The sequence below is a fragment of the Blennius ocellaris genome, assembly GCF_963422515.1.
Source record: "Blennius ocellaris genome assembly, chromosome: 5".
Classification (NCBI taxonomy): Eukaryota; Metazoa; Chordata; class Actinopteri; order Blenniiformes; family Blenniidae; genus Blennius; species Blennius ocellaris.
Window position 1 is genome coordinate 11,333,992 of NC_137654.1, and position 27,563 is coordinate 11,361,554.

General features: G+C 43.0%; 1 protein-coding gene across 2 annotated transcripts; it reads right to left on the bottom strand.

Moving 5' to 3' along the window:
- LOC308130941 (pleckstrin homology domain-containing family G member 4B-like) lies at positions 1 to 27,475 on the bottom strand. 2 transcript variants are annotated; one of them, XM_080497473.1, is made up of 25 exons: positions 27,223 to 27,475; positions 17,102 to 17,299; positions 14,744 to 16,985; positions 14,445 to 14,645; positions 13,784 to 13,904; positions 13,597 to 13,690; positions 13,251 to 13,337; positions 12,934 to 13,050; positions 12,741 to 12,839; positions 12,361 to 12,512; positions 12,073 to 12,211; positions 11,034 to 11,156; positions 10,740 to 10,937; positions 9,020 to 9,732; positions 7,949 to 8,392; positions 6,414 to 6,663; positions 6,185 to 6,274; positions 4,915 to 5,229; positions 4,659 to 4,829; positions 4,336 to 4,513; positions 4,128 to 4,244; positions 3,520 to 3,804; positions 3,199 to 3,437; positions 2,951 to 3,009; positions 1 to 2,485 (listed from the first exon to the last, which is right to left on the bottom strand). In XM_080497473.1, the coding sequence occupies exons 1-24, from the start codon at positions 27,223 to 27,225 to the stop codon at positions 2,971 to 2,973; spliced, it is 6,615 nt and encodes a 2,204-aa protein (XP_080353599.1). In that variant the 5' UTR covers positions 27,226 to 27,475; the 3' UTR covers positions 1 to 2,485; positions 2,951 to 2,970. The 2 variants fall into 2 exon arrangements, with proteins under 2 accessions (XP_080353599.1, XP_080353598.1); XM_080497472.1 differs by having other exon boundaries at positions 14,445 to 14,648.
- Between the last annotated feature and the right edge of the window lie 88 nt (positions 27,476 to 27,563).

Here is a 27,563-nt window from a genome sequence, read left to right on the forward strand (position 1 = left end):
TGAAGTGAGGGTTTTATTGGTAGTTTCCAGGTTTACAATCACCAAACAGAGACTAAAGACACAGTAACAATACAACAAAGGAGGGCCAAACAGGTAATGCCCAATACCTACAAAATGTTTGACGTAAAATAATGAAACAAACAGGCTGGTTCTTCATTATAAGGCTATTAACTAAAGTTCAACTAACAAAATTCAATAAACAAGAGCGGCAAAATGGAAACAAACAAAACCACTAGTTAACACAAAACAAAACAGCTGGTACCGTCACCAAACTGTTGGACGATGGGTCCTGTTGACCAAAGTTTAACTCATGCATGGGTATCAAAAAGTTAGAGTGGAGTGGAGTTCAAAAGATTCAATTCAATTCAATCACACACCAAGGTTCTTGGGACAGACTGAACAGACACCTTCTGCTTCAGCCACCATGAGGAGTCTGTTGGAGCTGTTTAAATGGTCTCAGCTGGTGGGCGGAGCTGATTCAATCAGCCGTCATCCTCCAATCAGAAACAGGAGGAGGAGGGTACCTCCTGTCAAACAGCACAAGGGAACAAAAAGCACACACAAGCACACACACAGAGGGGGAGGCGAGGCCATACAGCCTGTGGGCTGTAACACCAGTAAAGAAAATAATACAAAACAGTCAGAATATGGATTGACCACAGTGGCTTTCAAAGAAAGAAGTCAATAATCTGGACAAAGATTTTCCCACCATGACTTGGTTACTGTACAATTTGCAAAGATAACAAAATAAAGGCTCCAAAACACAGATCAGTGAAATCAAAGAAAGAAAGAAAAAACAATACAAAAAAACCCAACAACATTCAAACAATTAGAAAAGTACTAATGTGTGATGGTCACTTTAAATAAAAGTGAAGCTGGTCTATTGATCCATATGAAACCATTAGTGGACCCTGAACAACGGTGAGTGGTTATAGTCATCCTATCTGTCGCTTGTTGCTTCGTTGCAGACTGGCAAGTTTTCTCGGACCTTGTTTCTCTCGTTAAACACAACGCCCAGTAAATAAACCCGAGGTGTGGGAGCACGCAGGCTAGTGGTCTGTCCTTCATATTCAATGCAGGAAAATAAAAGGAAACTAATTCAAAGAAAAGTTTACAAAAACAACTGAAGTAAATAAGTCACCATAGAAATACTTTTTGTGTGAGAGATAACTAGGCTCATCTACATGTATACATCAGTGTATGCTAGCTAGAAGCAACATACTTCACCATTTATGGCCATTAACTTGTTTTTCCTGGGCTCCAGGCCAGCGAATAGCTCCTTCCTTCAACTGCACTTCACTGTGTTCATTTGCTGTGGAGACAATGCAGTTTGTCCCGGCGAGACAATAACAATAATGGTACACAGCATGAGTGATGATTTGCTTGAACTGGTGTGGTCTTCATCTGTTGCTCCTGCGTGTTTTCCCCGTCACATAAATCACTGATTCCTTTTATGTTTGCATATAATCTCTGTAGAAGCGGCACAGGACACAAAAGGCTTCTTTGCTGTGTGTTCCAGCAGACTGGTCTTTATAGCTTTTTATACGAGTGGTTTTCAAAGTGTGGAGCAGCCCTGCAGCTTCTGGGGAGGGGTTTGGAGAAAAACATCTGATAAACAGCATAAGTGAGGAGTGTCACTACTAATTCCACAAAAAAAATAAACATTTCCAGAAAATTAACACAAATTCCTTTGAGTTTAATTCAATAACTTTTAGTGTAATACCAAAAGTTGCTATTCAAAAATAAAGATTTAACTGGAATTTAAAACAAAGCATCTCACTAGCATGAAAACAGTGTGTTTTATTTGTTATATGGATCCAAAGTAAATGCTGTGAATGAAAAGTATGAAAAGTCTAACAGGGTTGTCTGTAGTGATGTGGTCTGTCGTCAGAGAAGACAATCAAACGACAAAGATTTAATTCACTAAACACTTAAACCACTTTGTGGAATATTTGAGAGGGTCACAGACAGCTGCATTATACATTACAATTAAAAACATGTAATAAAAGTTATTGACGTGTAGATATGGCAAAAACAGCGGATCATTCTGGCTGCATTCAAACCAAAACAAGTTCAGAAGGTGTGAAGGGGGAAACGATGAACCAAAAACAATGAAAGACACATCGTGGACAAATGTGCATATTTTGTGTTTTTTGCACTGAAACAATGCTGTGAGTTGAAGTGAGCCTCCACCAGGCACGTCATGATGTGTGAAACAGAACGATCACACGTGCAGCAGCATCCCGTTCCCGCTGCACGAGGCAGTCTCATGATCGTCGGAGCCACATTCTGAACAGCTGAAGTATGATATAGCCACACCAAACCTCAAGGCCTTCCACAGTTCAGTAGAAAAAAAACAACAACAACAACAAAAAAAACATCCTGTGACCAGAATATGTTCCTGCTTCATGACTGCGCAGCCACACGAGACGTTTCTCCTCACAGCTGACTGTGAGGTGTCCAGCAGCCTGTGTCCACTTTCAATCTGCAACAAGAGTTCAAATGTTTTAGAAGAGCATCTGGTAAAAAAAAAAAAAACAACAAACAGGATTAGGAGACTGTTTGTGGATTTACAAAGCAACAATAAGAACTGTGGTGTGAATCACACAGTCTGCAGGAGGTGTAACCTTTATGACCCAAAGAGCTGTTTTGGTCAATTTTCCACCAAATAAAATTTGCCTGGAGCAGCAAATCATGCAAATTATTTGGAATGATGAAACAAACAACACATCAACAAAAGGTTTCAGTCAATTTTCCTGCAGTTGTGCAGCGAGAACGGGCTTCATCTTCTGTGTGAAGTCAAATCAGAGGTTTGTTTTAAATATTTTCCACACGTTAGACAATAATTGCTTTATATATATAAAAAAGAGTTATTCAGTTAAATATTATGACAATTAAAACTACTTAACAGTCTTTCAAGGGTTGGAATGTGTCTATGTGCGATCGGTACCTTCTTCTGGGGCTTGGTGGTTAAACTTCTGTCGATTTTCCGATGATAATTTCATCACCCTGAAAGACAAAACACCAGTAATTATATAATGTCTATTAAACTCATACCCTCCGTTATTTTGTTGTTTGTCTTTTTGTTCTCCTTGATGTAAAACCTCAAACCCTTGCAGTAGTAAAACATTTACATCTTGAGAGCTTCTTCCCTTCATGACAGTGAGAGCGCCACGTTCAGCTTTATTCTACCTTCACCTGCACCAGAGCATGAGCTGGATGTGGAGGTTTGGTGACGACACCTGGCTTCTTTTTGGCCACCGCTGGCGAGCCGTTGCTCCTCAGGCTGGGCGTGCGGCACAGCGACGTGCGGGACCGCGAACTCTGGGATACGTAGGACGAGTCGTCCACCACCTCTCCGCTGATGGCAGACAGGCAGCTGCGCTCGGAGCTGCTGAAGAGGTTTGTGCACTCCCCGGAGGACTCGGCGCTGTCCACTGCATCAGAGGCACCACACATTTCACTGCCATGAAGTCTGATGATTGCAGGAACGTCCAGACGTCCAGTAAATGAACTCACTCGGGGAACAGGGAGATTTCCACGGTTCACGGTTGCGACGGAGGTGATGCTGATGAAGGTGCAGAGCGTTGATCTCGTTGTCGGCCACGGCCTCCGGGGACGAGCACGCGGCCGGGTTGGCGTCCGCGCCCTGTGTGTGGTTCCCGGGATACCCTGCGGGGGGCAGCGAGCCGCGGCCAGACGAGGAAGACGACTGGCTGACGGTGGTGGAGGCTGTGCTGCCCGAGCCGATGGAGTGAGGCCGGGGGAATTCTAGGCCCCTGTGTGAACAACAGGCCACAGGGACTGACGACACATATACGTCATCAGAGAGAAAATGATGGGCTGCGTTAGTGAGCAATGAGCACTGTTGGTTTATAAAGACATGTTAGTTCTGTTACTTTGTTAGCCAACTCCGTTTAGGCAAAACTACCATTGAAATACAAATGTTGAAATTGTTAATTGCAAAGTTGCATTGATGTTTATGTGACATTTACTTATTGCTGTTATGGCACTGTGTATGAAGCATACAGGTTTGCAAATCCAGGGCGTTGAAGTGGCGCCCCGGCACATGAATATTTGTGGATTCCATGAAGATGAGATGATGATGAGCTAAAGAAGCTCCTTACTTCTGCCAGGCAGGACACAGCTGATGGCTCTGTCACAAATCGCAGCGTCACTGTGCTGCAGGTCCATGAAAGGTTTGCGGCCCATTCCCATGAACACCCGCTCCTGCATCCGCAGCTCTGGGACAAATAATTGCAGGATGTTATTAAAAACCTGTGTGGGAAGAGAAGTCTATGGATCGATAAAATGTGATTCCGCTGCTGTTGTGACCTCTGCTGTGAGTGGCCTGATCCCACAGGATCCTCTCCAGGTCTGTGGTCCAGGCCTTCTTCACCTCCATGCTGGAGGCCTTCAGGGTGTAGGTGTCCTCACTTTTCCTCCTGCGGAACCAAATCTCAAAACACAAAGCGCTCAAGCCGGAGTTATGGGTCATCCCGATGTCACTCGTCTGGAAGTGAAGAAACAATACGGCAATTAGGAAAACTGTTATTTGACTTTGTTTTTGATGGAAAACTCGACCGACTCGGCTCTGTGGCCAATCGACATATAACACATTGTCCAAAAAAGGTGAATAACGAAGGACCCTCACACACCTTGAACGACTGCTTGTAGACGTAAACATCATTTCCAATGTCCGTCTTCTTGGTTTTGCTGAAAAGAATCAAATCTTCAAAGAGGAAGACGCGGCGGACACATTTCTTCTTCCTGAAGAAAACGGTGAACTCGTCCTGACGGATCAGCTGACCCTGCTCTTTTAAATTCACCTGACAGGGAAGAGGGAGTCGCAGAAAGTTAGCGAAGCCTAATTTCCTAACATCGATCGGCGCGCGTGTGAAGTGGACTCCTCACATCACAGTCTTGGATGGCGTCCATGGTGAGCAAGTCATTTCCGTGGCGCATCTGAAAGCGAACCAGGTCTGCCGCCGCCTGGATCTCAGCTCTCTCTCGCTCCCTGTCGCCAGGCCCGTACGAGGACGGGCCGCAAACGCTCTGCGCGCACACGCTCGACGTGAACAGTGCGTCTTGGATCATGTCTTTGGGCCTGCAGGAGCCGGCCAGACCCAACATGTCCTGCAGCAGGAGGCTGTACTTGCTGATCCTCTGGATGGGCCTCAGCAGGTAGGAGGAGAGGTCCATCATGTCCCCGAGCTCCTGCTGCTTTCTCTGTCACGGAAAAACAAGTTGAATTTCCTTGCCGTTTCTCAGGTGCACGTGTGGGTTTTCTCCAGGCACTCGGAATACAAACATGCATTTGAAGCGACTGCTCCAGTGTGGGAATAATTACTGTCAACAGCTTCATTCTAACAGAGATAAACCCATGTTGTGTAAAACCTGAAACTCCAATCAATGGAAATGGAACCTGGAGGTGCAGAATATGTTGAAGTGCATGTTGTTGTGGCAAAGGTTACAGTACTTTAATGGAAAAAGTCTAAAATTGCATTTTTGCCCCCGATGCAGAAAATAAATTATTGAGGGTCTTGGATATGAGGAACAAGAGCACCGAGTGTCCGACTCTGATTTTCTCTTTAAATCTCTTGATAGTTGATTTTGTTTTCTCTCTGTCTTTGTCCCATTATTTTGTCCTCAGTTGCCTGTGATATAAAATATTCCTCTTATGCTTGATTTTATTTGAAAAAAGTACACCAATCTATTAATTATGTGGAATTGGATTATATAGTTTACTTATGTAATCTTTCAGTTGTTCCTGTTGTGTTTCAGGATTTATTTCCATTTATCCATTTAGCTGATTTCATTTGTTTAGATAATTGATTTAAAACTTACTTTTCATTTATGTGTTAAATTCAGTTTAGGATTTTAAAATTCAGTTTGCCTTTTCTTGGTCCTTTTAATATTTTATTTCTGGTATTGATTTTTATCTCAACACTATCTTCTGACAATTTTTATTTCAATAAATGTTCACATACATTCTTAATACACATTTTTTTTGCTTTTTTAATTCGGATATATTCAGAGTTTGTTTTCTCTATTTAAGTCGTGATTTTGTGATGGTTTACCAAATGAAAATCTGCAGTGTTTGTACAGTGTCATCACAACCTTTACACATTAGAATAACTGTATAATAACTCTCAAACGGAGAAAAAGATTAAATTAAACTCACCTTGAAGATGTCGTGGCGCCGGTGCAGGATCAGGGCGTCTGACTGAGGTTTGTTTTTGCTGTACAAAGCGTACAGGCCAAAGCTGTCACTCTGTGGAAAGAACCAAGTCAAAACACAGTGGAAACACGAGGAAACTGTATGGTGTATTAAATTTGAAACTGTTTTGAGACTGTGCATAAAAATAAAATATGAACGGTGCACTGATCACGGGTGTAGAGTTACGACTGACGTGTCTGAGGAAGCAGCGAGCCACCGTGGCGGGCTCCCTCTGGCAGGCCTCCAGCTCGGGCAGGAAGTAGTGGCTGTGGAAGTCGTAAAGCTTCTCCAGGTTACCAAAAATGACCCCTCTCTTGCCCCTGAGGTCCTGAGGGATGTCTAGTCTGTCCAGCAGGGGGAGGTAGTGGGTCAGGATGTAACCCAGGGAGCGAACGTACTCCCTCTCTGTGAACACCAGCTCCTCCATGACTCGCTGCAGCCTCCTGGTGACAACAAGTCCCCATCAATGTCCGCATTCACACAAACGTTTCTCTACCTTGGCGACACAAACAATAAAGCCAGCATCTGTCACCTCTCCACGACGACACCACTGCTATGAATTTGACCTTTGTTTTCTGTTCTGCTGCACAAAACATCACGAGCCTCTATTTCCTTTCGCAGTTGAGCAGAAACATCAACCATTTACTCGCTCGACTGTTCACGAGTTAATGAAGTTGTTCCTTCCTGCAGTTTGTCACGACTCTTCTACAATTATACAACTGCTGTTTGTACCACACGAGAGCAGCAGATCAGTTAAAATGACTTCCAAGATGTAATACAACCGCTTGTGTGGAAACTCTTCTTGGTTCATGCTGTTTACCACAAACTACGAAATAACTGATGATTTCCACCATTTCGTGACATGACTGTCATCATTGGGCTGATTTGTATCATATTAAGGAAATAAAATAAAAACACCATGAAAAAGTGAAACGTGAAACTCACAATCATCTTTGAGCGTTATTGCGCAATAAAAAATGTCTAAAAAGTTTATTTCTATTTCCAGATCATCATCATCATCTTTTTACGCTCCTGTTATATATATTTTTATTACTTTGGCTTACCGGGACCTGAGTCCAAATTTCGTATCATTTTATGATACGACAATAAAGAATCCTTGAATCCTTGAATCCTTGAATCCTTCTACACCTGCATTTGTATGGAACCTGTTGTCCACGAAGATCAAATCCACAACCACGTTCACGACCCTCTTAAGATGAACAGGCTACAAGACAGCATGTAAACTCGTGTTTGCATTTTGATTCAGGACTTTTTCTGTCGGGTGTTTGTTTGCTCGTCTTCAGACCTCCATGCACTCTGTCTGTGTAGTAAATGTGAATATGTGATTTTGTGTTTCTTGATGTGTAAAACTGCCTTTTGGACAATTTTGCTCCGGATAGGCTCCACTTCATTCTGACAAAACTGGTGGATTATTGATAAATGAGTGAAAAGTCTAAACAGCTACCTGACAAATATGTGAGCTGACGCTTGTCTAACATGCTGCACCGTTAAGTCTGTTCGGTTGTTAAAGTTTTCTAAATAGTGAAAGAAGAGAGGAAAGGAGCAGGGACAGTACCTGCAACTCTTCACTGACAGCTTTAAAACAGAAAAAAGTGTATGAAAAATTCACAGGATTAGTAAAATTAACGGCATGATACAAATTGTTAACTTTGCAAAGCAAATATCTGGCAGATCAAAACCTTTTTTTTGCACAACCAGTGAACTTACAGGGCATTGCTGGTGCTCTCCTGTGGACTTCCCAAACAAAATTCATCCTCGTATCGTCCGACAGGCAGGCTGGAGTGTTTGCAGCATAAACTCCCGTGACCCCCGGCGGCGGCGCGGTCGCTCAGGCAGGAGTCGTCTGAACAGAAGCTCCCGTGGCGGGAGAGCTGGAACTTCTGAGCCTCCTGGAGGATCCGACAGGACGGCTGACCGTGGTGGGAGCATGACGACGGGGGTCGAACCCGCTGCTCCGGAGGAGTGGAGGGGCCGGCTGTCGCCGCCGCCGTGCACGAGTCCTGGCTCACCGACCTCGTCATGAGGCCTCGTCCCCATGGAAACCACTGACAGCCCACAGTGTGGGACTGAGACAGAGCGGCGGCGTCTCTCTCGCTCCTCGCTCTACTCATCATCCTTCGTCGAGATTCTCTTTCTGTCCGGCGTGCAGACCTGCGGCAGAATGAATGAGTTGGAGGACATCAGTGATGAGACACACACCCAGTGTGGACTTTGAAAAACGAGGATTGTTTTTGAGGATCGCTCAAATGCTCACTTACTTTTCATCAATATTATCATATTGAATAAATAATTAGAAAGGAGAGCATTCTCCCTCTGTGTCGGTTAAGTTAGTTATTCCTCTGTGTGTTTTATGTGGTAATGATATTTTAAAGTGTGAACAGAGTCTGCAGTTTTATCCGACCAGTAAACATTTCATCATAAACTCTACACTGTGTGTAAATCTTTCATTTCTTTACCAGGATTTAAGATTTCAGTTAGATTATTTATTTCAAAATGAAATAAAAGCATGTATTATTTCTTGCATCATGTTCACTCATTTTTATAGAATTTAAAATATCTCGTGGGTAAATCTCGGACAAATAACAAGAATGCAGAAATAAAACCCAAGCATATTCGAAGAAAAAACAAAGAGCATCTTATTGATAATCAGATCAGATTGTTTGACCAATCACCTCACTATCGCGTGTATTTCATAGCATGTCAAATAGAAATGACAGAACAATTTGCTAATCACTGGAAATGAATCTTAATTAAATCTTGTGACGAGACCAAATTTACCTCTGAGGTGACTGTGGAGGAACCTTTGACCCCGGACTCGCCCCGGCCTCGCCCCGATCTTCAGGTTTGATGATGATGTCGCAGCACGCCACTGTTGTAGAATTTGGGGTGTTGCTGCCCAGAATTGGCTTCCGTTTCCCCAAGTCCACAGCTCCTGACACGATCCCCTCCCACTGCGGGTGCCGAGGCCCCGGGGTCGACTGCACCACCAGACTCTGGCCACCGGGGGAGCGAGTCTGAATGTTCGTGCTCGCCACATCCACAAAATGACCTTCGCACCAGCTGCTGGACTCCGGTGTTTGAGGATAAACCTCTTCCACCTCCTGCATCTTCTCCTGGAGTTGCTGACGGGCTTCCTGACATTTCAACCAGGCAACGTTCCAGACTCTCATCCCCCGGGACCCTCGCAGCACGCTGGCCTGAGCCTTCATCTCCTGGAACCTCTCTGGGCTGAAGTGGAGGAACCGGTCTTGGAAAGCCTGGATGCCAGAGCTGTCAGTGCAGGACGGCGAAGCCCGGGCGGCGGTCAGACCCGAGCCCTGCGCTGCATGGATGTCAGGCTGGCAGAGAGACGCAGCGTCGGGGTCCGGGCTGTGGTGTGTCGGCTGACCGTTTGTTTCATTGACCTGAGGGGTACTTTGGTCTCGCGTGGAGTGGATTCTGGTGTGGCTCTGCTCCAAGTATTCAACACATTCACTGGCCAGAGCTGTCGCCTGTTAGTAAAAGATATTTTCATTTACTGTGATGAAGAAGAGGAATACATTTTCTTTTATATTCTCCATATGTGCACAAGCATAAACTATGGCTATGAATAAAGGCAGAGGTCATCAGACTCACACAGGGACAAAAACCAAAAAACGGACAATCACACACACTCACATTCACGTCTCTGGACAATTTTATAGTAACCAGTTAAGCTCAAATCCATGTTTTTGGACTAACAGAGTACCGTGGGAATTTTGCTTGAAAAAGATGAATTAAAAGCTCCAAATTCTTTTCTCTCAATCAGGAGTTATTTATCTTTTCTGTTCTGGAACCCCCTTTGTCTGACTTTCTAAAAACACTGCAGACCCTCTCTCATCTCTCATTTGTCAAAACATCCCAGTGATATAACATAAAAGTGTTGAAGCAAATAACAGCTTCCTATACCTGCTCCAATTGAAGTACATTTTTTGAAAGTATTTTCCTGATGATGTCTATAATAATCTGCCAATAACTTTGTGACAACCTCAGTGTATTCAAAGCAACATTCGCCTCCAATGATTTCTCTTCCCCACCGAGGCAGTTCCAGGTCTCTTACAGGTTGAGAACTACGAAGGGTTTTACTTTATGTCTACCAATATTAAAACAATGAGTTGAGAAAAGGAGGTATGGTTTAACATTTGTCTGTAAAAAGTAAATAAAGCAGTTTCAAACGGCACATCGATTGCTCTTATGGGAACGTTGCAGAGTCAATACATTGCAATCATGTTGCATGGTTGCATGTTCAATCATTTTTTTAAATTGTTGTTGGTTGTAAGAGACAAACACTTTAAGAATAATACGCATTAAATAGATACAATGAAATAAGCTCATCAATGTGGATTGTTTGTGGTGTGACATGACATATTTTCCCTGAAACAAATAGGTATTTGTGTGTTTTGTGCCTCCAAAGTAAGAACCATGACCCCACACCATAAAGGTAATAACAGAAAAGTGTGAGCACTGATTTTGGACCAACCTGCTCACAAAAGTCGCACACATTGACCATGATCTGCAGCTCCCTGCCGCACGTCTCCGCCCTGCACAGGAAGTCCTCCATGCCCGACTTAAAGCTGCAGATCAGAGCACCGAACGCCTCCATCTCTGTGTAGGAGAAGCCGCTCTGCTGGAGCCGCTCGGCCTCCGACACCAACGACATGGCGTGGTGCCTCCGGTCCTGGAGGAGGATGGAAAAAGAGGTTCTGACAGCTGGACAGACGGGGACGTTCTAATACAGAAATAGTTCCCAGGAAGACACCAAACTGAGACTCACATTCGCTTCAATTAGGAAACCAGTGAAGCTGCTGAGGACCTGCTCCATCCTGTCCCCCGAGTCCTCCACTGACTCAGCCTCCAGCAGGTGGCGCTCTCCTTCCACGTTGAACCACTGCTGGATCTTGACACAGGAAAGGGACAAATGATAAATTTTACTGTTTTGATAAGCAGAAAAATCTTATTTCACAAAGTTTGGTGTACTTTAAAATTTGTATTTAAAAACTAAAGATGTCCATATTAAGAGCTGTTTGATTAGTTCATAATGGATTTTTAAATCCTGTTGATTAATAGATCATTTTAGTAATATGTACTTTGATTTGCAAATAATAGAATATGTAAGGCAAATGTATATAGCTTGAATTAACACTGTCCTCTAAATAGTTATTGTGTGTGTGTTGCCAGGAAAATGATTGGAGTGATACAAGAGAAGGTCCAGGACACAGTTTCCTGCAGTAACACTATCAACCTGGGTGAAGTGACACAAAAACTGAGCAGAAAGAATGAAAACAGTACAAAACATATATGCACTTTTAAATATACTTTCAGTTTCTTCACATCCCTGAAGCGTCTTGAATTTTCTCTAATTTAAGTTGGAGATGCACACAACACTGTGTTTAATGTTATCGGAGCTCAATCACAATATCAGGAGCTTTTATTCCCAAATTGAAGTGCTGCTGCCTTCCTGCAGGTGTTAAATTATAACTTGCTCCACAGACTGGGTCAGTTGCCCTTTAACTGTTAATCGGTGGTATTTACAGCCTTAGAAACTGGTCTACAAACATTTCATATTTTTAAATATCAGTGACATATAGCTATTTTGGTAAACAGTATTTCAATATACACACATTTTTAAAAGACAGTTCAGTATCTTGTTATAAGCTCAGTTGCTTATACAAAAGTTTACTTTAGTTCTAATTTACGTCATTCAGTGTGACAATACAGACAAATACTTAACCAACAGACAAACTTACAACTGATCACAATGGTCACACAAAGTCATCGAATCAAAGGGCAGATCTGCAGTTATTAAAACGTACCTGTGTGAAGTGTCCCTCCATCTCTCGGAGCTGCAGCAGGAACTCCAGGTGCTCCAGCGCCATGTTGGACCTTTGCACGAGCACGTGGGCCTGCTCTTCCACTTGGTTGTACAGACTGGTCACAGAGTCCACCGCATCACTGTGTGCATGAGAGAGATAAAACAACACAAAACTAACTCCTGAAATCATGTACGTTTCGCTGCCTTGTGCTTCGGCTCCTTGAAGGATTTGCAGCATCTGGCTTTACAATTCCCCGACTGTTTAAGAGGATTTTCTCTGTATGTTAACCTGAGGTCTTCACAGTGAGGGTACTTCAGGTCACTCTCCTTCCTCAGGCGGGCCAGGATTGCCCCGCCCTCTCTCTGCAGGCTGACCAATCGGCTATCCTCCAGAACATCCTTCATCAGAGTCCTCTGGTCCGTCATGCACTGCTGCACAGCCTGCAAACAGACATCAGTTTGAGGAAATGTTGAACAAACTCATTTTAGCGTGTGCTTGCTGTTTTGCTTCACTGAGACTTTGTATTAAAAACTACTTTCTTTACATGAACAAGTCACACAGTGCGGCATCGGTGCAGGCAGGGTTACGTAACATGGGATTAACATGATGCTCAAAGCACCAACATGAGAAATCATCATCATCTTTAGCAGGGCAGCGTTCGGGTTCACCTGCACCGAGTCTGTCCTCTGAGGCTCCTCCAACTTATTGATCGCCCTCAGAAGCAGGCCAGAGGTTTCATGGAGATCATACACGAAGGGGAACAGTTTCTGGAAGACAAAGAGAAGGTGAACATTTCCACCTCATGAGCGGATTACAAAGGTGCACTGACAGAAATACGAAGGGAGTTGATTAATGGGGCACCTGATGCAGCTCCATCCAGTCACAGTAGGCGTTGGACAGCGTTCCATCCAGACGGGAGCTCAGCTGACTCACATCCACCAGCTTCAGTAAAACCTTCATCGACGCCACGACCTCAGTCTGCCTCATGGGGGGAATAAAGGCCGACTTTAAGGGTCTTTATCACTTCAATGACGACATCATCTACTAGCTGCTTTTATTAAACACCTCGGGATTACTTTACTGTTAAGCTGTCTTCCTGTTTCAATTTCAGAGTTTCCAAACCCATCGTGTGTTTTTAATATCTGTACTACGTTTTAACACTCAGAGGAAGATCTGACCTGTATCCCAGGACATCTTTCTGGTCGGTTGTTACCGTCTTTGTCCACCAGCAGCAATAAACTGTTTGCAGCCTGAGGACACAGCTCCTGCACACAGTCAAGAACGTTTCATAACACAGAAGTCATGAATCTTGTGAAATATGAACCAAATCTGTGTAGTTTGAGCCATAATAAACACCTCCTACTTCTTTAGACGATGTAAAATACATCAGATTAATCCAAGAATATTTTTATATCAATATATTTCAATTTGCAATTCATTTTCAAAAGCTCAGAAATCACTGAACAACTGACATCAAAATCCGATCAGATAAACTGTTGGTGTAGAAGAAAGTGGGCTCCTGACCTGAAGAGTCATTAGAGCCTTGTAGAGCTGCGGCTGAGGATGAATCTTTCGAGCATCAAAAATAAGCGTCAACCCAAATTCTCTGACTTCTTTCCTGGAAACGGCACAAAACACGACTCTTAAAGCCTTAATGCTTCTCAACATACAGTCGTTCTTTTCAAGCTTTTAAGTTAGAAATGTTTCTTACCGGGTGATTGAGTGGAAGTAAAGCAGCATCTGGAAGATCTCCTGGCTCGTTACAGTTGATCTCCATCCCTGGTGGTCTCCATAGAGTTCAACTACTGCCCTGCTCATCCTGTCTCTGCCGCCTGGAGGGTTTGAAAAAGGGAAAGAGGTCAGCAGCCAAAATCTGGCTTTTCTTATGGGCATTCCCTAAAATTATGCAAATGATTTTGGGGAATTTTCAAAAAAAAAAAAAAAAAGAAACATTTTGTGTAACAGATGCCAAACTGTACTGCAGTGAATCAAAACACACAAGCAAAGGTCAACAGGAGCCAAACAAACAAAAAAATCAAACACAAAGCATTAAAGGGTGTGAACTTCACTGTGAGTGGAACTTATTTTGATGAACACAAGAATGATTGAGAGGAATTTAAAATATGCAAAATTTCCTTTTATGCAGTGTAACTAACATTTCTTTTTAAAATCAATTTGGTTGAACTACATTGTTTTTTTTAGTTTTTTAGGAAATATATATATGCGCACACACACACACACACACACACACACACACACACACACACACACACACACACACACACACACACACACACACACACACACACACACACACACACACATAGATAAGTGGTTGCAGGTCTCATTGACTGTGTCTCGAGCTGAACTACCGGTGAGAGAGGCTAGTCCCAGATAGACAGGGTGTGCTCCGGGGTCAGGCGATCCCAGGTGGAGGTGGTCAGGCCTCGGGCGTCCCGACGCCGCCTGGAAGAACGTGTGTTTCCCCTCTAATGAAGGAGTGTCTGTCTGTGGCAGTTTCTCCATTGGAAGGCCATTTGTGCCTGTTGCAGTAGAACCGGGAGGCTGAGCAGCTTCTGTGGACAGTTGGTTTCATATCGTTAAAACACAGTGGATGACGACCTGATGAAAAAAATATCTTAAAGTAATAAAGCAAATGACACCCCTTTACCTGGAATAACCATCTTCTTTCTGTTAATCTTGGGTGAAACCAGTCGAAAGGCTGTGCTGTTTTTACATTTGACGACATGCAGCTGAGGAATCTCTGCACGGGGGTTCACTTTCTCTCTTCTCCTGACATTTTGACCCTCTACGATGACCAGTTCACACTTCTCTGAGGTGTCCACCACCGCTGTGGAGAGAGACGAGCACCTTCTACTATCCGACCTGTTTTGAGCCGCTGTAAGAGAGTTTGCATTCGTCCTGGTGGAACTTGTTTTGTTATGTAGCCTTTGATCAGTCTTAAGAGTCATTTGCTTCCCAGAGGTTTCACTTGAACTAAACGGTAATCCACAATGTTTGGCGGAGACATCGGACTGTTTGGGACCGTTTGAACTTGGCGAAGGTTCAGTAGTGTTTACCCTCGTTTGTGCCGCAGAGTCTGGTCCATTCACATTGTGTAAACCGTCATGAGATTTGGCAGAGCGTGCATCGTGTGGTTCACTGAAAGGTACAATGGTCCTTTCAGCTGTGTGTTCCAGCAGCTCACCAAACCGTACAGCATGTGTTGCCCTGTAATCCATACAGGGAGCACTATTTGTATTTCCCGGTTTCCAATATGGAACAGTACGCTTTTCTCCCGACTCCTCGCAGATGGCTTCCCCGGCAGAGGAGGAAAACTGTCTTTTGCACCACACATCTTGGACATTACACCAAGGATCTGCTGTTTCAGTGTTTGCTGGTTTGTCTTCATGGTGGGAGAAATCTCCATCTTCCTCCAACACAGCCAGCATATTCCCCCTCTGAGTCCCCTGTCCAAAGGCGACAGGGTTCTGAATAGCAGCCTGGTACGAGTCTCTGTATCGACATCTCAGCTCTTGAGCCCTGCTGACCTTCCCGCCCTGCCTCCTTCTCATGCACGGCGTGCAAGGTTTCTCAGAGAAGCGCACAGTGCGGACACACTGTGAGTCTTCGAAGGGGTCAGGCGGAGGGTGATGTGGCTGGGAATGGTGGAGAGTGGATTGGGGACCTGGCTCTGCAGACACGCCGGGGCGGGACGAGGGAGCAGATCTGAAATGACTTTGTGGTTTTGTGGACGACTCCACGTGTGCTTGTGGTTGTGCACATGGTTGGAAATGTGAGACTGGCTCTCTTTGTGTTTGCCTGTGTGAGTTCATCTGCTGTAGCTGTGGATACCTCTGTGTCTCTGCTTCTGTTTGTGCGTTCAGTTGGATTTCTGATTTATGCTGTCCCTCTGCAAGCAGCTGAGCTCGACCAAAAAGCATTGTAGCCTGCAGTACGTCAATATATTCTCCTTCTGCAACACCTTGGGTTTCGAGCCCCTTTCTGTCTGTGCCCTGCTGGTTTAACTCCTTTTGTTCTCGCTCTGTATTTTCAGAAACAATGGAAACCCTACTTTTCCCTCTGGATTGATCTAAATCTGTTTTTGTGGCTGTACTGGAATGTGTCCCAGTAAACCGGCTGTTCCACGTATTTAGGGAAACCCAGCCTATAGGCTTAGGCTCTGTTTCAATCTCTTTTGCTTTTACCAGCCCAGCTGATGAGGCAGTGCTTGAGTCCACCAGGCAAAGCGACACTGCGATGCCATGCTTGGCTGGACATATTCTGGTCTGCACTGAGAAAGCGGAGGGCTGTGAAGAAGATGGCCCACCTGATTTTTGAACAGTCGCGGGATATTGTTTTATGTCAGATTCATTCAACGAAGAAGTGGAAGAACAAAGAGGAGGAGGAGGTGGAGGAAATGACGTGTCAGATATAGAAAGGTCAGAAAAATCTGAAAAACATGGAGGAGGAGGAGATGGAAGAGGAAGATATGGAGGAGGAGCAGAGGCCATACTACTCTCAGCACTCTGTGGCAGCTCCACAAAATCAGGCAAGGCCACCCGTTCCCATGGCAACCTCACCACACCTTGCTCAGTGGCGAGCAGACACTGGCTGAGGGCCGTTCCCTGGCGCCCGTGGTTGATCTCATCTAGCCAGCCACAGCGGAATATGCACGGGTACGAGGTTTCAGGGACTGGAGTCTCCTCGACTGCTCCCGTATCAAACCCCTCCTCCTCCAGGAGACTGCACACCACGATGCGGGCCGACTGGTCGCAGAACGGTGCCACCTGGAGGTAAAAGTCGCCAGGCTGCAGCAGCAGGGGGTTGATGGGAGCGAGGTGCACGACAACTTGCTCCCGTAAACACAGAGGCCAGCCCTCGCAGAGGAAAAGTGCATCGGAGTACTGAGCCTAAAGGAGACAAGGTAAAAGACGGTATGTTCTGGAGAGCTTTGAACTGGAGTTAACAATAACAAAGAATGAATTTACAAAAAAAAAAATATACGTCTGTAGAAAATATGCCTTACACATGCAGCCTGCTGCACGGTGTCTAAGATGTGCTTGGCTGGAACCAGAAAGTCCAGCAAGCAGCGCAGGGCATCTCCCCTGAATCGACCCTCTATGATGTGGAAGAGCTGGCTGAGGAGAGTCGGAGCGGTGGCCTCAAAGGGCGGGTACAGTACCGACAGCAGGTTCTGGATGGAGCCCTCCAGGGAATCAAGGTTCTGAAAGCACAAAGGAGGAAGAAGAGGCTGAAGAAAATGTTTTACCAACTTAAGGCCATCCACACTGTCTCTCAGGCACATTCACATTAACACGATTCACATCACTCACGTCTGTGATCTTCAAGCTAAATAGACTTTTGAATCTGACATTTTTGGTGCATTAGTGGTAGACCTGCAATCATTCTCTCCACTATACTTTAATCTGTACAGGAAGTTGTTTTTTTTTTTTTTATTGATTCGTCACAAGTGGCAGCATAGGTGGTTTTATACACCGTTCCTCCCATAGTTCAAAGTTTGATAAAAGTGTGTATATGTGGAACTGCATGTATATCTGCATTTGCCAGAGGATGGACTGGTGCCTTTATACCCCATCATACACCCAATGCCAGCTGAATTTTGTCTCAGGCTCCTGATATTTATTCTAATTATTATTCCACATTTTATTTCAAGACTCAGCACTCAAATATTAGTACAAACATTTACAAGAATGCATTAAAAACAGTCCAGTTCCAGAGAAGGGTTAAATCAAGTCGTTGTTAGAGCTTAGTTTAGAGTAAGAATGTAGTTTTTCTTTGTCTTTTTGGGTTGTTGTTTTGGTCTTCCTATTTGTATGAAATAGATAAAGTACATGAGTGTACACTACTTGTGTTTACACCAACTACAGCAGTAAACACTCTCACTTTAACAACCTGCAATCGTCACGCTGAATAAAAGGAAACCTGGAGTTAGTCACTTTCATCTGACTGGTGACACCCAGTAAATTACAAAGTCCTCATCCTCCACCCTGTGACCCGCCGGAGAAAAGCTACACAAACACAAACACTCTCTGCACAACCTGAACTGTACCGACAACAAACATCCAAGTAAACACAGTGTGATGGCTGCTCCCAAGGCTCCATAGCCTCCTGGTTTATGGTTTCACATTCCCTTTGACCCGAACTCGTGGCCGGCTACCCACTTTTAGGCCCTGCTTTATTTAGCCCTGCAAAGGCCACAGCAGCAGACCTCGGGGGTTAATGTATATACATGCATGACTGAGGCTCTGGAGGGAGATATATGGCTTCTGGAAGGTGATGTGTGAACGTCGACACATACCACAAACGTTCCTGCAATTTTTTTCCCCCAGGTATGTGTTCAGTGCCGTAAAGTGTGCAAGATTTGCTGTAAAAACAAACGGAATGGCTTAGTTATGGATGTTAAGTTACTTTTGAGAAGGTGAGCTGTTTCTCCTATTTGAAATTACTATTTAAAGCCATGAAAAGTGGATTATGTGTCTCTCTGTGTTTGCCCTGGGGTGGACAAGTGACCTGTACAGGTTGTAGCCAAAGTCAGCTGCGATCGGCCCCAAGCCCTGCATGGTGACCCTCAGTTGGATGAAGCGTTATAGAAGATGGATGGAATTTATTTTACACTACTCAGGAGTCTCAAGCTGTCATGGCAAATATATACAGGATGTAATGGATGGAAACAGAGTGTGATGAGTAAAGTCTGTTCAGACTCTGCTCGCTATCTGTTGTGCGTCCTCTGACTGAAAGGAAAAGCCCGAGTAGGATTCACACTGTCCTACCTACTTTAATTCATTTAGTGCCTCATAGGTTTGTTGTTTCCTGTATGCATGATGCTGCATATTGTTTTTTCCAGGTCATGTTTTCTTTCTATCTCATCTCCTTATATTATCATTGAAAACTCCTGGAGTCCTGGCCAATCCACAGCCTCCACAGTTCCCAAAACAATTCTCTGGGAGAAAACACAACAATAACCATCGTGATGACATGAGGGAGATGGAGAGGTGCTGGAAGTGGCTGTCAAATAAGAACATGAAGGCAGGAGGACAGATTGCAGGCAAAGGAGGCATAAATGTTCAAACATTTAATCCTGAGCTTCGTTCAATCCTAAATAAAATCCTCAGAAGGATTTTTATGTAAGCGGTGAGGCATGTAAATATTTAGGCCTCTGGTTTGTTGGACAAACAGCACCTTAATAATGACACATAGTCAAATGAAGTTGACCTTAAGAAGAAAACTTAACAGTGGCGTTGACCTGGACTCACTGGCAGCAATTGTGAGTCCAGGGGCTCAAGAGCATTCACCTATAAAACACCAGTAAAATATAACTCAGGGTGCATTCACACTGCCGGTAAGATGAGTCAGCAGTACGCGCACATAACCAGTTACTGTACAACGGCTAAAAAAAGGAGACACAGCACTTCCAAGTGGTTGGTGAAGTGTGTGTTTTCTCATTGGTGTGTTTACATGTTTGTCTGGGCCCGTATGGGCCGGTGGCTGTGCCCAGGTCAGCGTACAGTTACTGTGAATTCACATGGCTCTATATAAACACCCAGATCCTTCTCGGTGAGCCACTGAAATAAATGAGGACGGTCACATTACCGTGGATAAGGTATCCCAGAGCGGGAGCTGAGGACAGTTTGAATATCTCTGTCCGGCATCATTATGAAACCAAAATAGTCCCCTGAACATTCCTGATGTCAAGCAGGTTCCTGTCCAGACAAGTCAAAAATATTCAACAATGACAGCTAAAACATGTGTGGCGACACAACAGAATCCTGTTGCACATAAGAGTATATCTGACAGTGTGGTAATGATAGTTTCTTTTGGAGGGTTTATTTGGTCGGGGAGGTTTCAAGCAAGGAAAGACACTGTGATCACATGATGAGCTGCTTTCACGCATCCTATAGGAGAAATTATGTGAAGAGTTATTTATCTGAATTCTGCTTCCTTTATGAGTCAGTCTGTGAGTCTATCCCCGGCCTCCTCTGCGGCTCCATCCCCTCCCTCAGCACATACTAAAACCCTCCCGGAAGGCTTCCTCCTCTTTCGTCTGGCAGCTTCACCTCCAACCATCTCAACATGGCTCCTCCAGCTTTATCTCCACCAACATCTTGATCAATGATCTGTTTTATGGATTTTATTGATAAAAGTAGCTTTTAGAATTAATAATTGCTTGAAATACTTTTTAAAAGATTTGGTAATTAATATAATCAGGGATGGGGTTTTTTGGAAGCTGTGGGAATAATTCATTATCTCCAGTTGTTATAGTGATTGCTTGTCTTTACTTTTCATAATTTACAAAACTGCTACTGTACTGAACCGATGAAATACGTCCACAAATATTCTGCTTTTGTAATATGATCTCAACAAAATGAAAGAAAAACAAATAATTATGTGAAACACAACAGGCAGAAGGGCTCTAAGTGGGCCAAACTTCAAGTGTCTGATGCAACCTTTAAAAATCTATTTCCTGTGTTTATGTCTGCAGTTTTTTTCATTTATTCAGAGGATCCCCTGCTGAATTACACAAACTATTTCAAATAGTTTTGCTGTCGCCAACACTGAGACGAGGAGCCGGGGGAGAGACGTGGATTTATGTCACATCTTGTCCAAAGTCCCCATCACAACTTATGCAAAAATCATAAATATTGTGAGTAAAACTACTCTTTCAATAACTTTGTTCAAAACTTGACCTTGGAAAATGTTGACTATATTTGAGTGGATGTAGGCGTGCTTACATAACCGATCTGTCATCACACTGTCAGTCTCAGCACATTTCTTCTTTGATTTTACTGAACATTTTGAAAGTAAAGATTAAATCAGCTGACAGCTCTTTTTTTTTCCATATCTTACAGCTCGGTTAATTGTGCAGTAAATGACGAAATGATTACCGTACAACTCAAACAGAGCCGTCAGCACAAACCTTCACAGTTTCTGGAAATAATTCCAGTCCTTCAGTCCACCTTTTTTTTCCCCTATTTCAAACGCTGGATGTGTGTTTTGGGGTGTACGGAGGACACAATCCTCCTGCTTTTGACCCTGCAGGGGACGAAGCTGAGAGAGACGGAAAGCCACTCTAATGTGATTCTTAACCAGCCGGAACATCCTGAAATGATGTTGGGTCATTTCTATCTGCTGCTGAGTCAGTTTGGACTCAAGGTCGAGAGGATTAGAAATAAGTTTTGACCAAATGAAATGCATCAGTGACAAAAGGACAGTCTTATATCTGACCCGTGACTTTGCTCCAGAAAATCAATAATGCTCTAATGATGCTTTAACATCGTTGCCAAAAAAAAAAACACTCCACATGATCATTATAGTCTTTAAGGCAAACATCTAAGCGTAATTATGATTTAAAGATTGTTTTTGTCCAAGACAGTTTCTGGTGTTCAAACTGAGCTCACACAAAGCTGCAAGTTTAATCCACAGCTGAAAATAAAACACCCTGATGTACCATTTACATATAAAATGTCAAGAAGCACTACGATGACCAAAATCACACAGATTTCCCTTTTTTTAATATTAAAATAATCACAAAATTGGAAAGATTTCTGACTTGAGTTTTTTAAAAGACTGCTGACTGCTACTACTGAAACGATATTATGTTATTTGCATCCAAAGCATCCTAAATATGACTCCCTTCAAATGAGCATGTGTTGGAACAATATGAGCTTTATGTGTGTAATGCCTACCTCAGGAAAGTTCTCATTACTGACTGGAACCATACGAGGTTTAAAAACATACCAGCAGTGACAATTATCTCAATATTCAGCATTGCAATTTAATCATGTACAATATGAATATTTTACATTTACTACTAATTTCAAAAGAATCAACCAGAAATTCAATAAAACTGCCATGACTGTACAACTCTGGAATAATTGTGTCTCACTTGGCTGGGACAGCTAATGACTTGCCGAAGACACAAAAATGTGCCATTTTGACTTAAAATATCAGAACCGGCGCTTTGAGTATGTGGATGATTGTGGCATGACAGACATTGAACAGTCACACGTTTGCCAAATGAAATTCTGAATTTTTGGCCTTTGCAACAGATAAATGTAAAATTTTCCACCAGTTTTTGGGACAGTCAAGCACAACAAGTGAGAATTTATTGACCATATAAATATGTGCACTCTCCCTAATCTAGCCATCAATTTGTCGGCAGATGAAGACCCCGAACTGGATCAAGATTTTTGCCACATTCTTACAATAACAAGGATTAGATTACAAGATATGATTTTCTACAGCCAAAGTCTGAGTCTTTCTTCCAATCAACAATCCACTAATGAAAAGGCAGGTCAGAGGGTCATTTTCCCTCAAAATGAGTCTCTTAGCTATTGTCCCGACTAATACCAGTGATATTTAACACAGATTTGGGGAAGATTTGTGAGACTGCGGTCAAGCTCTGGCTAAAAAAGCATTTTATAGGCCTTGGAATGAGAAGAATTTGTCAAACCAATGTAACACAGAGTAACGCAAACAATGAACAATATCAAATTTGAGAAGTGGAAGTCCATAATTAGAAGTATAGATTGAGCAGCACTGAATCCTTATAACAGATTATTTCCATTTTTGATCATCTTTCTTTTCTTTGAAGCTGTTGGTAACTTCACAGCATGACACCCAGGAAACGCTCATGCATTAGTTTTAGTCCATCACGCAGCACTGTTGTGGAAGTCATGTTGCAGAATAAACGTCACAACAGCTGTGTCCAGAGCGTTTTGTTTACATCCTTAGTTATGCCGGGAAAAATACCAAAATATACAAAAAGTGAACAAAGCTTCACTTTTGTTGGGTTTTTCTCTGTTAAAAGCAGCAAGAGATGACTGTATTGTATTTGGGGCTATATAAATAAAGTTGAATTGAATTGAAATGAGTGCCGAATTTCATATTCAGCTTTGTTTCCAGGCAGGCGAACCACTACACCAGCATGTCTTCACTTAATTAGAGCAAGGATAAAAACAGACCTATAAAAAGCTCTACTAAAGATCTCTGCAATAATAATAAATTATAAACAGTTTGAATAGAATTAGAAGGGCATAAAGGTCAATGACAGCTACATACAGAGGTGTATTGGCATAATTTGATTGTCAGCATAGACACAGCACTTTAATCATTTGCAGCAATACAGAAAATGATTCAATATATGAGAGTTTTGAGTCAGAAATTATATTTTCTGGAAGAAAAAGAAGGTCAAAACCTGTATGGACTTTATATTGAAGAAACAAACTATTATTTTCCATATTAAAATGATTTCACTGTAACCCAAACTTGTCTTGATTGAAATTGAAGTAGTGAGCCAGTTTTATGAATGAGGGGAAGGAAAAGTACACTTGTCAAGAGTGCAAAAATCAATGATGCCATAATGTTGGTCATTCTGAACGTATCAAAGCTAATAATGTAATAGAATAGAACAACGTTTTTTTTACACCCAAGATTGACAGTATTGCTGTTTTTAAATCATGTAATAACTTATGACTTTATTGGCAAAATATTATCACAATAATGGTTCAAATCTCTTAATACACCATTGGCAAGTTATTATGTTATGGACTTGATTACATTTAAATAAAGACAGAATTATTTAATTATTTGTTGTTACAAGAAGTAAAAGTAAAACGTCATCAGAAGGACGACAACACGTCTGAGTATTTAATTTTAGTAATCAACACCATTTCATAAACAATCACTGAATAATTAAAACCAAGGAGTGAAGATTTCCTTTTTTAAATTGTTTAGCCATTATTACAGCTCTTTTAAGACCTTAAATGGGTGGAAGCTCACCTCATTAATATCTGTTTCATAATACTATGGTCCTAAATGGCATGACAACTTGACAAATTACCAAATGGGGAAAGATCATAAAAATATCCATAATATATGAAATTTTTCTTCAAATGTCCCAAATGCATTCCAACTTCCTCAAAAATATCTGCGACATCTAATATAATACAATCACCATCTTGTCTTGTGCTCAGATATTGAAATGTCACTCCCTAATGACCTTTTGTACATCTTTTCCTTCACTGTCACTAAGAGAGATGTGAATAAATTCAACTAAATCAAAGGCATTACTTTATTTAATTCTATAATGGGATGGGTTTTTTTGTGTATATCTCTCCTGGATAATTGCTCCTAAACCAACAACATGAGTAAGAGCTTTTCTGTTTTGGCTGCACAAAAACATCTCTTGTTTTTGCATAAATAATACATCACTCTAAGTTATTTACGCCTCAAAAAATCTGCAGCAGGAAAACAGATTAGTCAGTGAGAAGACACAAAAATGACCAAATACCTATTTTTGTCAGGAAGGCTCCACCTTTATAGACTACATGGATTCCCTTAATAAATACTGTGTTTTATCCTTTATCCCTTAAATTGCACCTTTGGACCATTTGCACAACGCGTCAGATATATATATATATATATTTTTTTTTTTTCCTCTTAACCTCTTTCTCTTGGTGGCATATTGTGTTTCTCCACCTCAAAAACACCCGGTGACACCAGGGCCCGGGCACAAGCCAAACTCCCCAGTGGACGCATAAATACGCCTGAGAAGAAGTACTGTACAGACATAGAAGAGGACGAGATGGCCAGACATTATATTTAGTCGCTTAGCGGGGGATATGCTGATCGGGGCAGGCGGAAGGATGATATTGAGGATGAGTGGCTTAGATCAGAGGAAGTTATGAGGCGGGTTGAAAGGTTGTATAGTAGGAGGAGGGGCAAGGCTGTGTTTTAAGTCGTGAATAACAGTTGGGATTATGATGAGCAAGACTTGAAGCGCTTCTTTAAGTCTCAATGAGCGAGCTGACATGCTGTGTGTGTGTGTGTGTGTGTGTGTGTGTGTGTGTGTGTGTGTGTGTGTGAGTGTGTGTGTGGTGTGTGTGTGTGTGTGTGTGTGTGTAGCGTGGTTATTAGTATACAAAGTGTGTCTTAGCTTTCAATGACACGCTCGAATCAACTGTAATTAGCCCACAGCTGTGCTTAATGTAACGCACACCGCAGATTTCATGACAAACACAAGAAAGATATCATAGATGATACAGTAGATAAAAGCGATCAATTCCTAATCAGGTAGCTAGATTGTGAGAGTGTCATCAAACCGTCCAAAGTGACACATGAGTCAGAATTATTTATCATCAAACACACAGCAGATAATTGATTTGCACTAATTAGTATGTGAGTTCATTCATTGTGAGGGTGAAGAGGGTAGAGTCTTTTAGAGAATCGCTGACTGCACGGGACATAAAATAGGCAAAACGATCGGCGGAAGTAAAAATGAACCTTTTGCAGTTGTTCAAAGCCATCACACTGAAACTCTTTGAACAGCTGCCTTGGAGTCATTACAGCTCAGTTCAACCAGCGAGCTCAAACGAACTGAAAACCTTTAATATTCTGAGGAAACGCTCTCAGAGCGCATGGCAGGGCCGGGAGCAGAAGGAGCAGAGAGATGATTTGTAGTATTGCAAACAGAGCCGCTGGACTGCCTGTTGTGTATTTTCCATTGAATCAGCGGGACGGGACAAGATGTCTTTCTGCCGAGGGAGAAAAAAAGATGCTCTGTGTAACCTGGTCGACACAGGAACAAATACCCAAACATTGAGGTCACTCCCAAAACAGGAATAGTCGGGTTAATAGACTCTGGTTTCAACGACACGGCAAATATGCAGCGAAGAGGGCGGGAAACGTCGGGGTGGTACGCACACATGCTCGTCCATACATCTTGACCCCTGCCAAGTCAAACCTACAGAAGAGCTTGGGCGGGCGTTTTAAAATCCAGGGCCCTGCATAACGTCAGCGGCAAAAACAAAAACACCTTTATGTGCAAACAGGGCACACCTTCTCTGCAACCCGCCTCTCAAAGAAAATACACTCATTCACAAGTTCCCTCCGCAGGATGTGAAGGTCCACAACTCGCACACCAAACCGGTTGTCAATGGAAACTGGGCGACGAGCGCCAGAAGACGTTTTCTCCTGGTTCCTGCGCGACTCCCCATCATACACGCCAGCAGAGGCAGGGGGTCCGGGAAGGAACCCGGATACAGTGGCGGGTTTGTGAAATCGGCCTCAATGCTGGGAAACCCGAGATCTTCACCTTGAGTCACAACACTCCGGCAGAGCGGCAGGAGGAGCAATGGGAGCTATGCTGCACACAGTCAGAGCACATACATGTTATGACATAAAGGGTTACTTGTCAGGACATAATAAATACCTGGCTCTGTGGTACTATTTAAGAAAAGTGACTGGAACTGTCAAACTGACAAACAACTACATTCAGTTATTTGATTTCAGACATCAATGAAGGAAAGGTAAATAGTTTGTCATAAGATTCCTCACTATTTTTAATCATTACTCTTTAATTGGTTGGGTACATTTATGTATTAAGAGATACCGAGATTGCAAACAGGACCAAAAGCTGAGAAAATCAGCAAACTGTTCATTTTAAAAATGAGGAACAAACACCGTTTGATGTTGTTGCTCAATAAATCACAAAAACTAAGAAATAGAATTAAAGTACTAAAAATTATCCTTTCAGCCAGTTTATCAGACAGGTGGTATCAAAATGTGTGAAAAGGTGTTTTCTGATTTCTCTGCGCCACACATCTCATAATAACACATGTACTGTGATGTTTTGCCCCCTTCGCTTTGGCAAAATCCTTTCTCACCTTCAAGTTAAAGCACAACTGCACCTTTGTAATATTCTCATATATAATTATGTAATTGGCCTCTGAAGGTGTTCATTTAGATCTTAAAGTAAAAGAGATGTCTTGAAGTGACCTTCAACCACAACAAAGAGCTTTAGATAGGTAAACACTTAAAAGTGAAGTGACCTTCTGATCTGTCAGTGTTGTCAAAGTAGGTTAACGCAGGAAACCTCGCACGACGAAGCCAAAACTCTACAGAATATCAGACGTCTTGTCTGAATACGGAATCAGCAGGTGTGAACAAATCACACAGAAAAGCAACATTCAGAGAGCAGAAGATGCTGCTTGGGACTCAGCGTTACCTTACCACAACACATTCTGATGTTCAAATCTGAGTGGAGGCTGGAAGCTATCGCAAACAGAACTAAACAAACAAGCGGGGGGATGAATGTGAAGCTGTAAACAGAGCAGACCGCCACATTACCATCTTCCTTTCTGGGTGCTGTCTTCACTTTTCATCACAACGGCAGCGTTTTGTGAAGTAATCCACATGGAGTGGGAAGCGTCCACAGAGCAGCAGCTCCCGCTCCAGGTCACTGGCTGCTGGACCAACATGAAATCCATTCTGCGCGCACGCTCCTTCACAGCTGAGTGAGTGAGGAGAACCTGGAGCCAGCTGGATGAGCGTTCATTAAGTCTTCAGCTGGTCCGCTCCCTCTCTGCTGCCAGTTGCCCTGATTTCTCTCTGATTCACCCTCTGCACTCCCTCTGCTCGCTGTTCCTCTTCTCCGCCTCTCCGCTTGCTCTCAGACTCTCACAGCACCT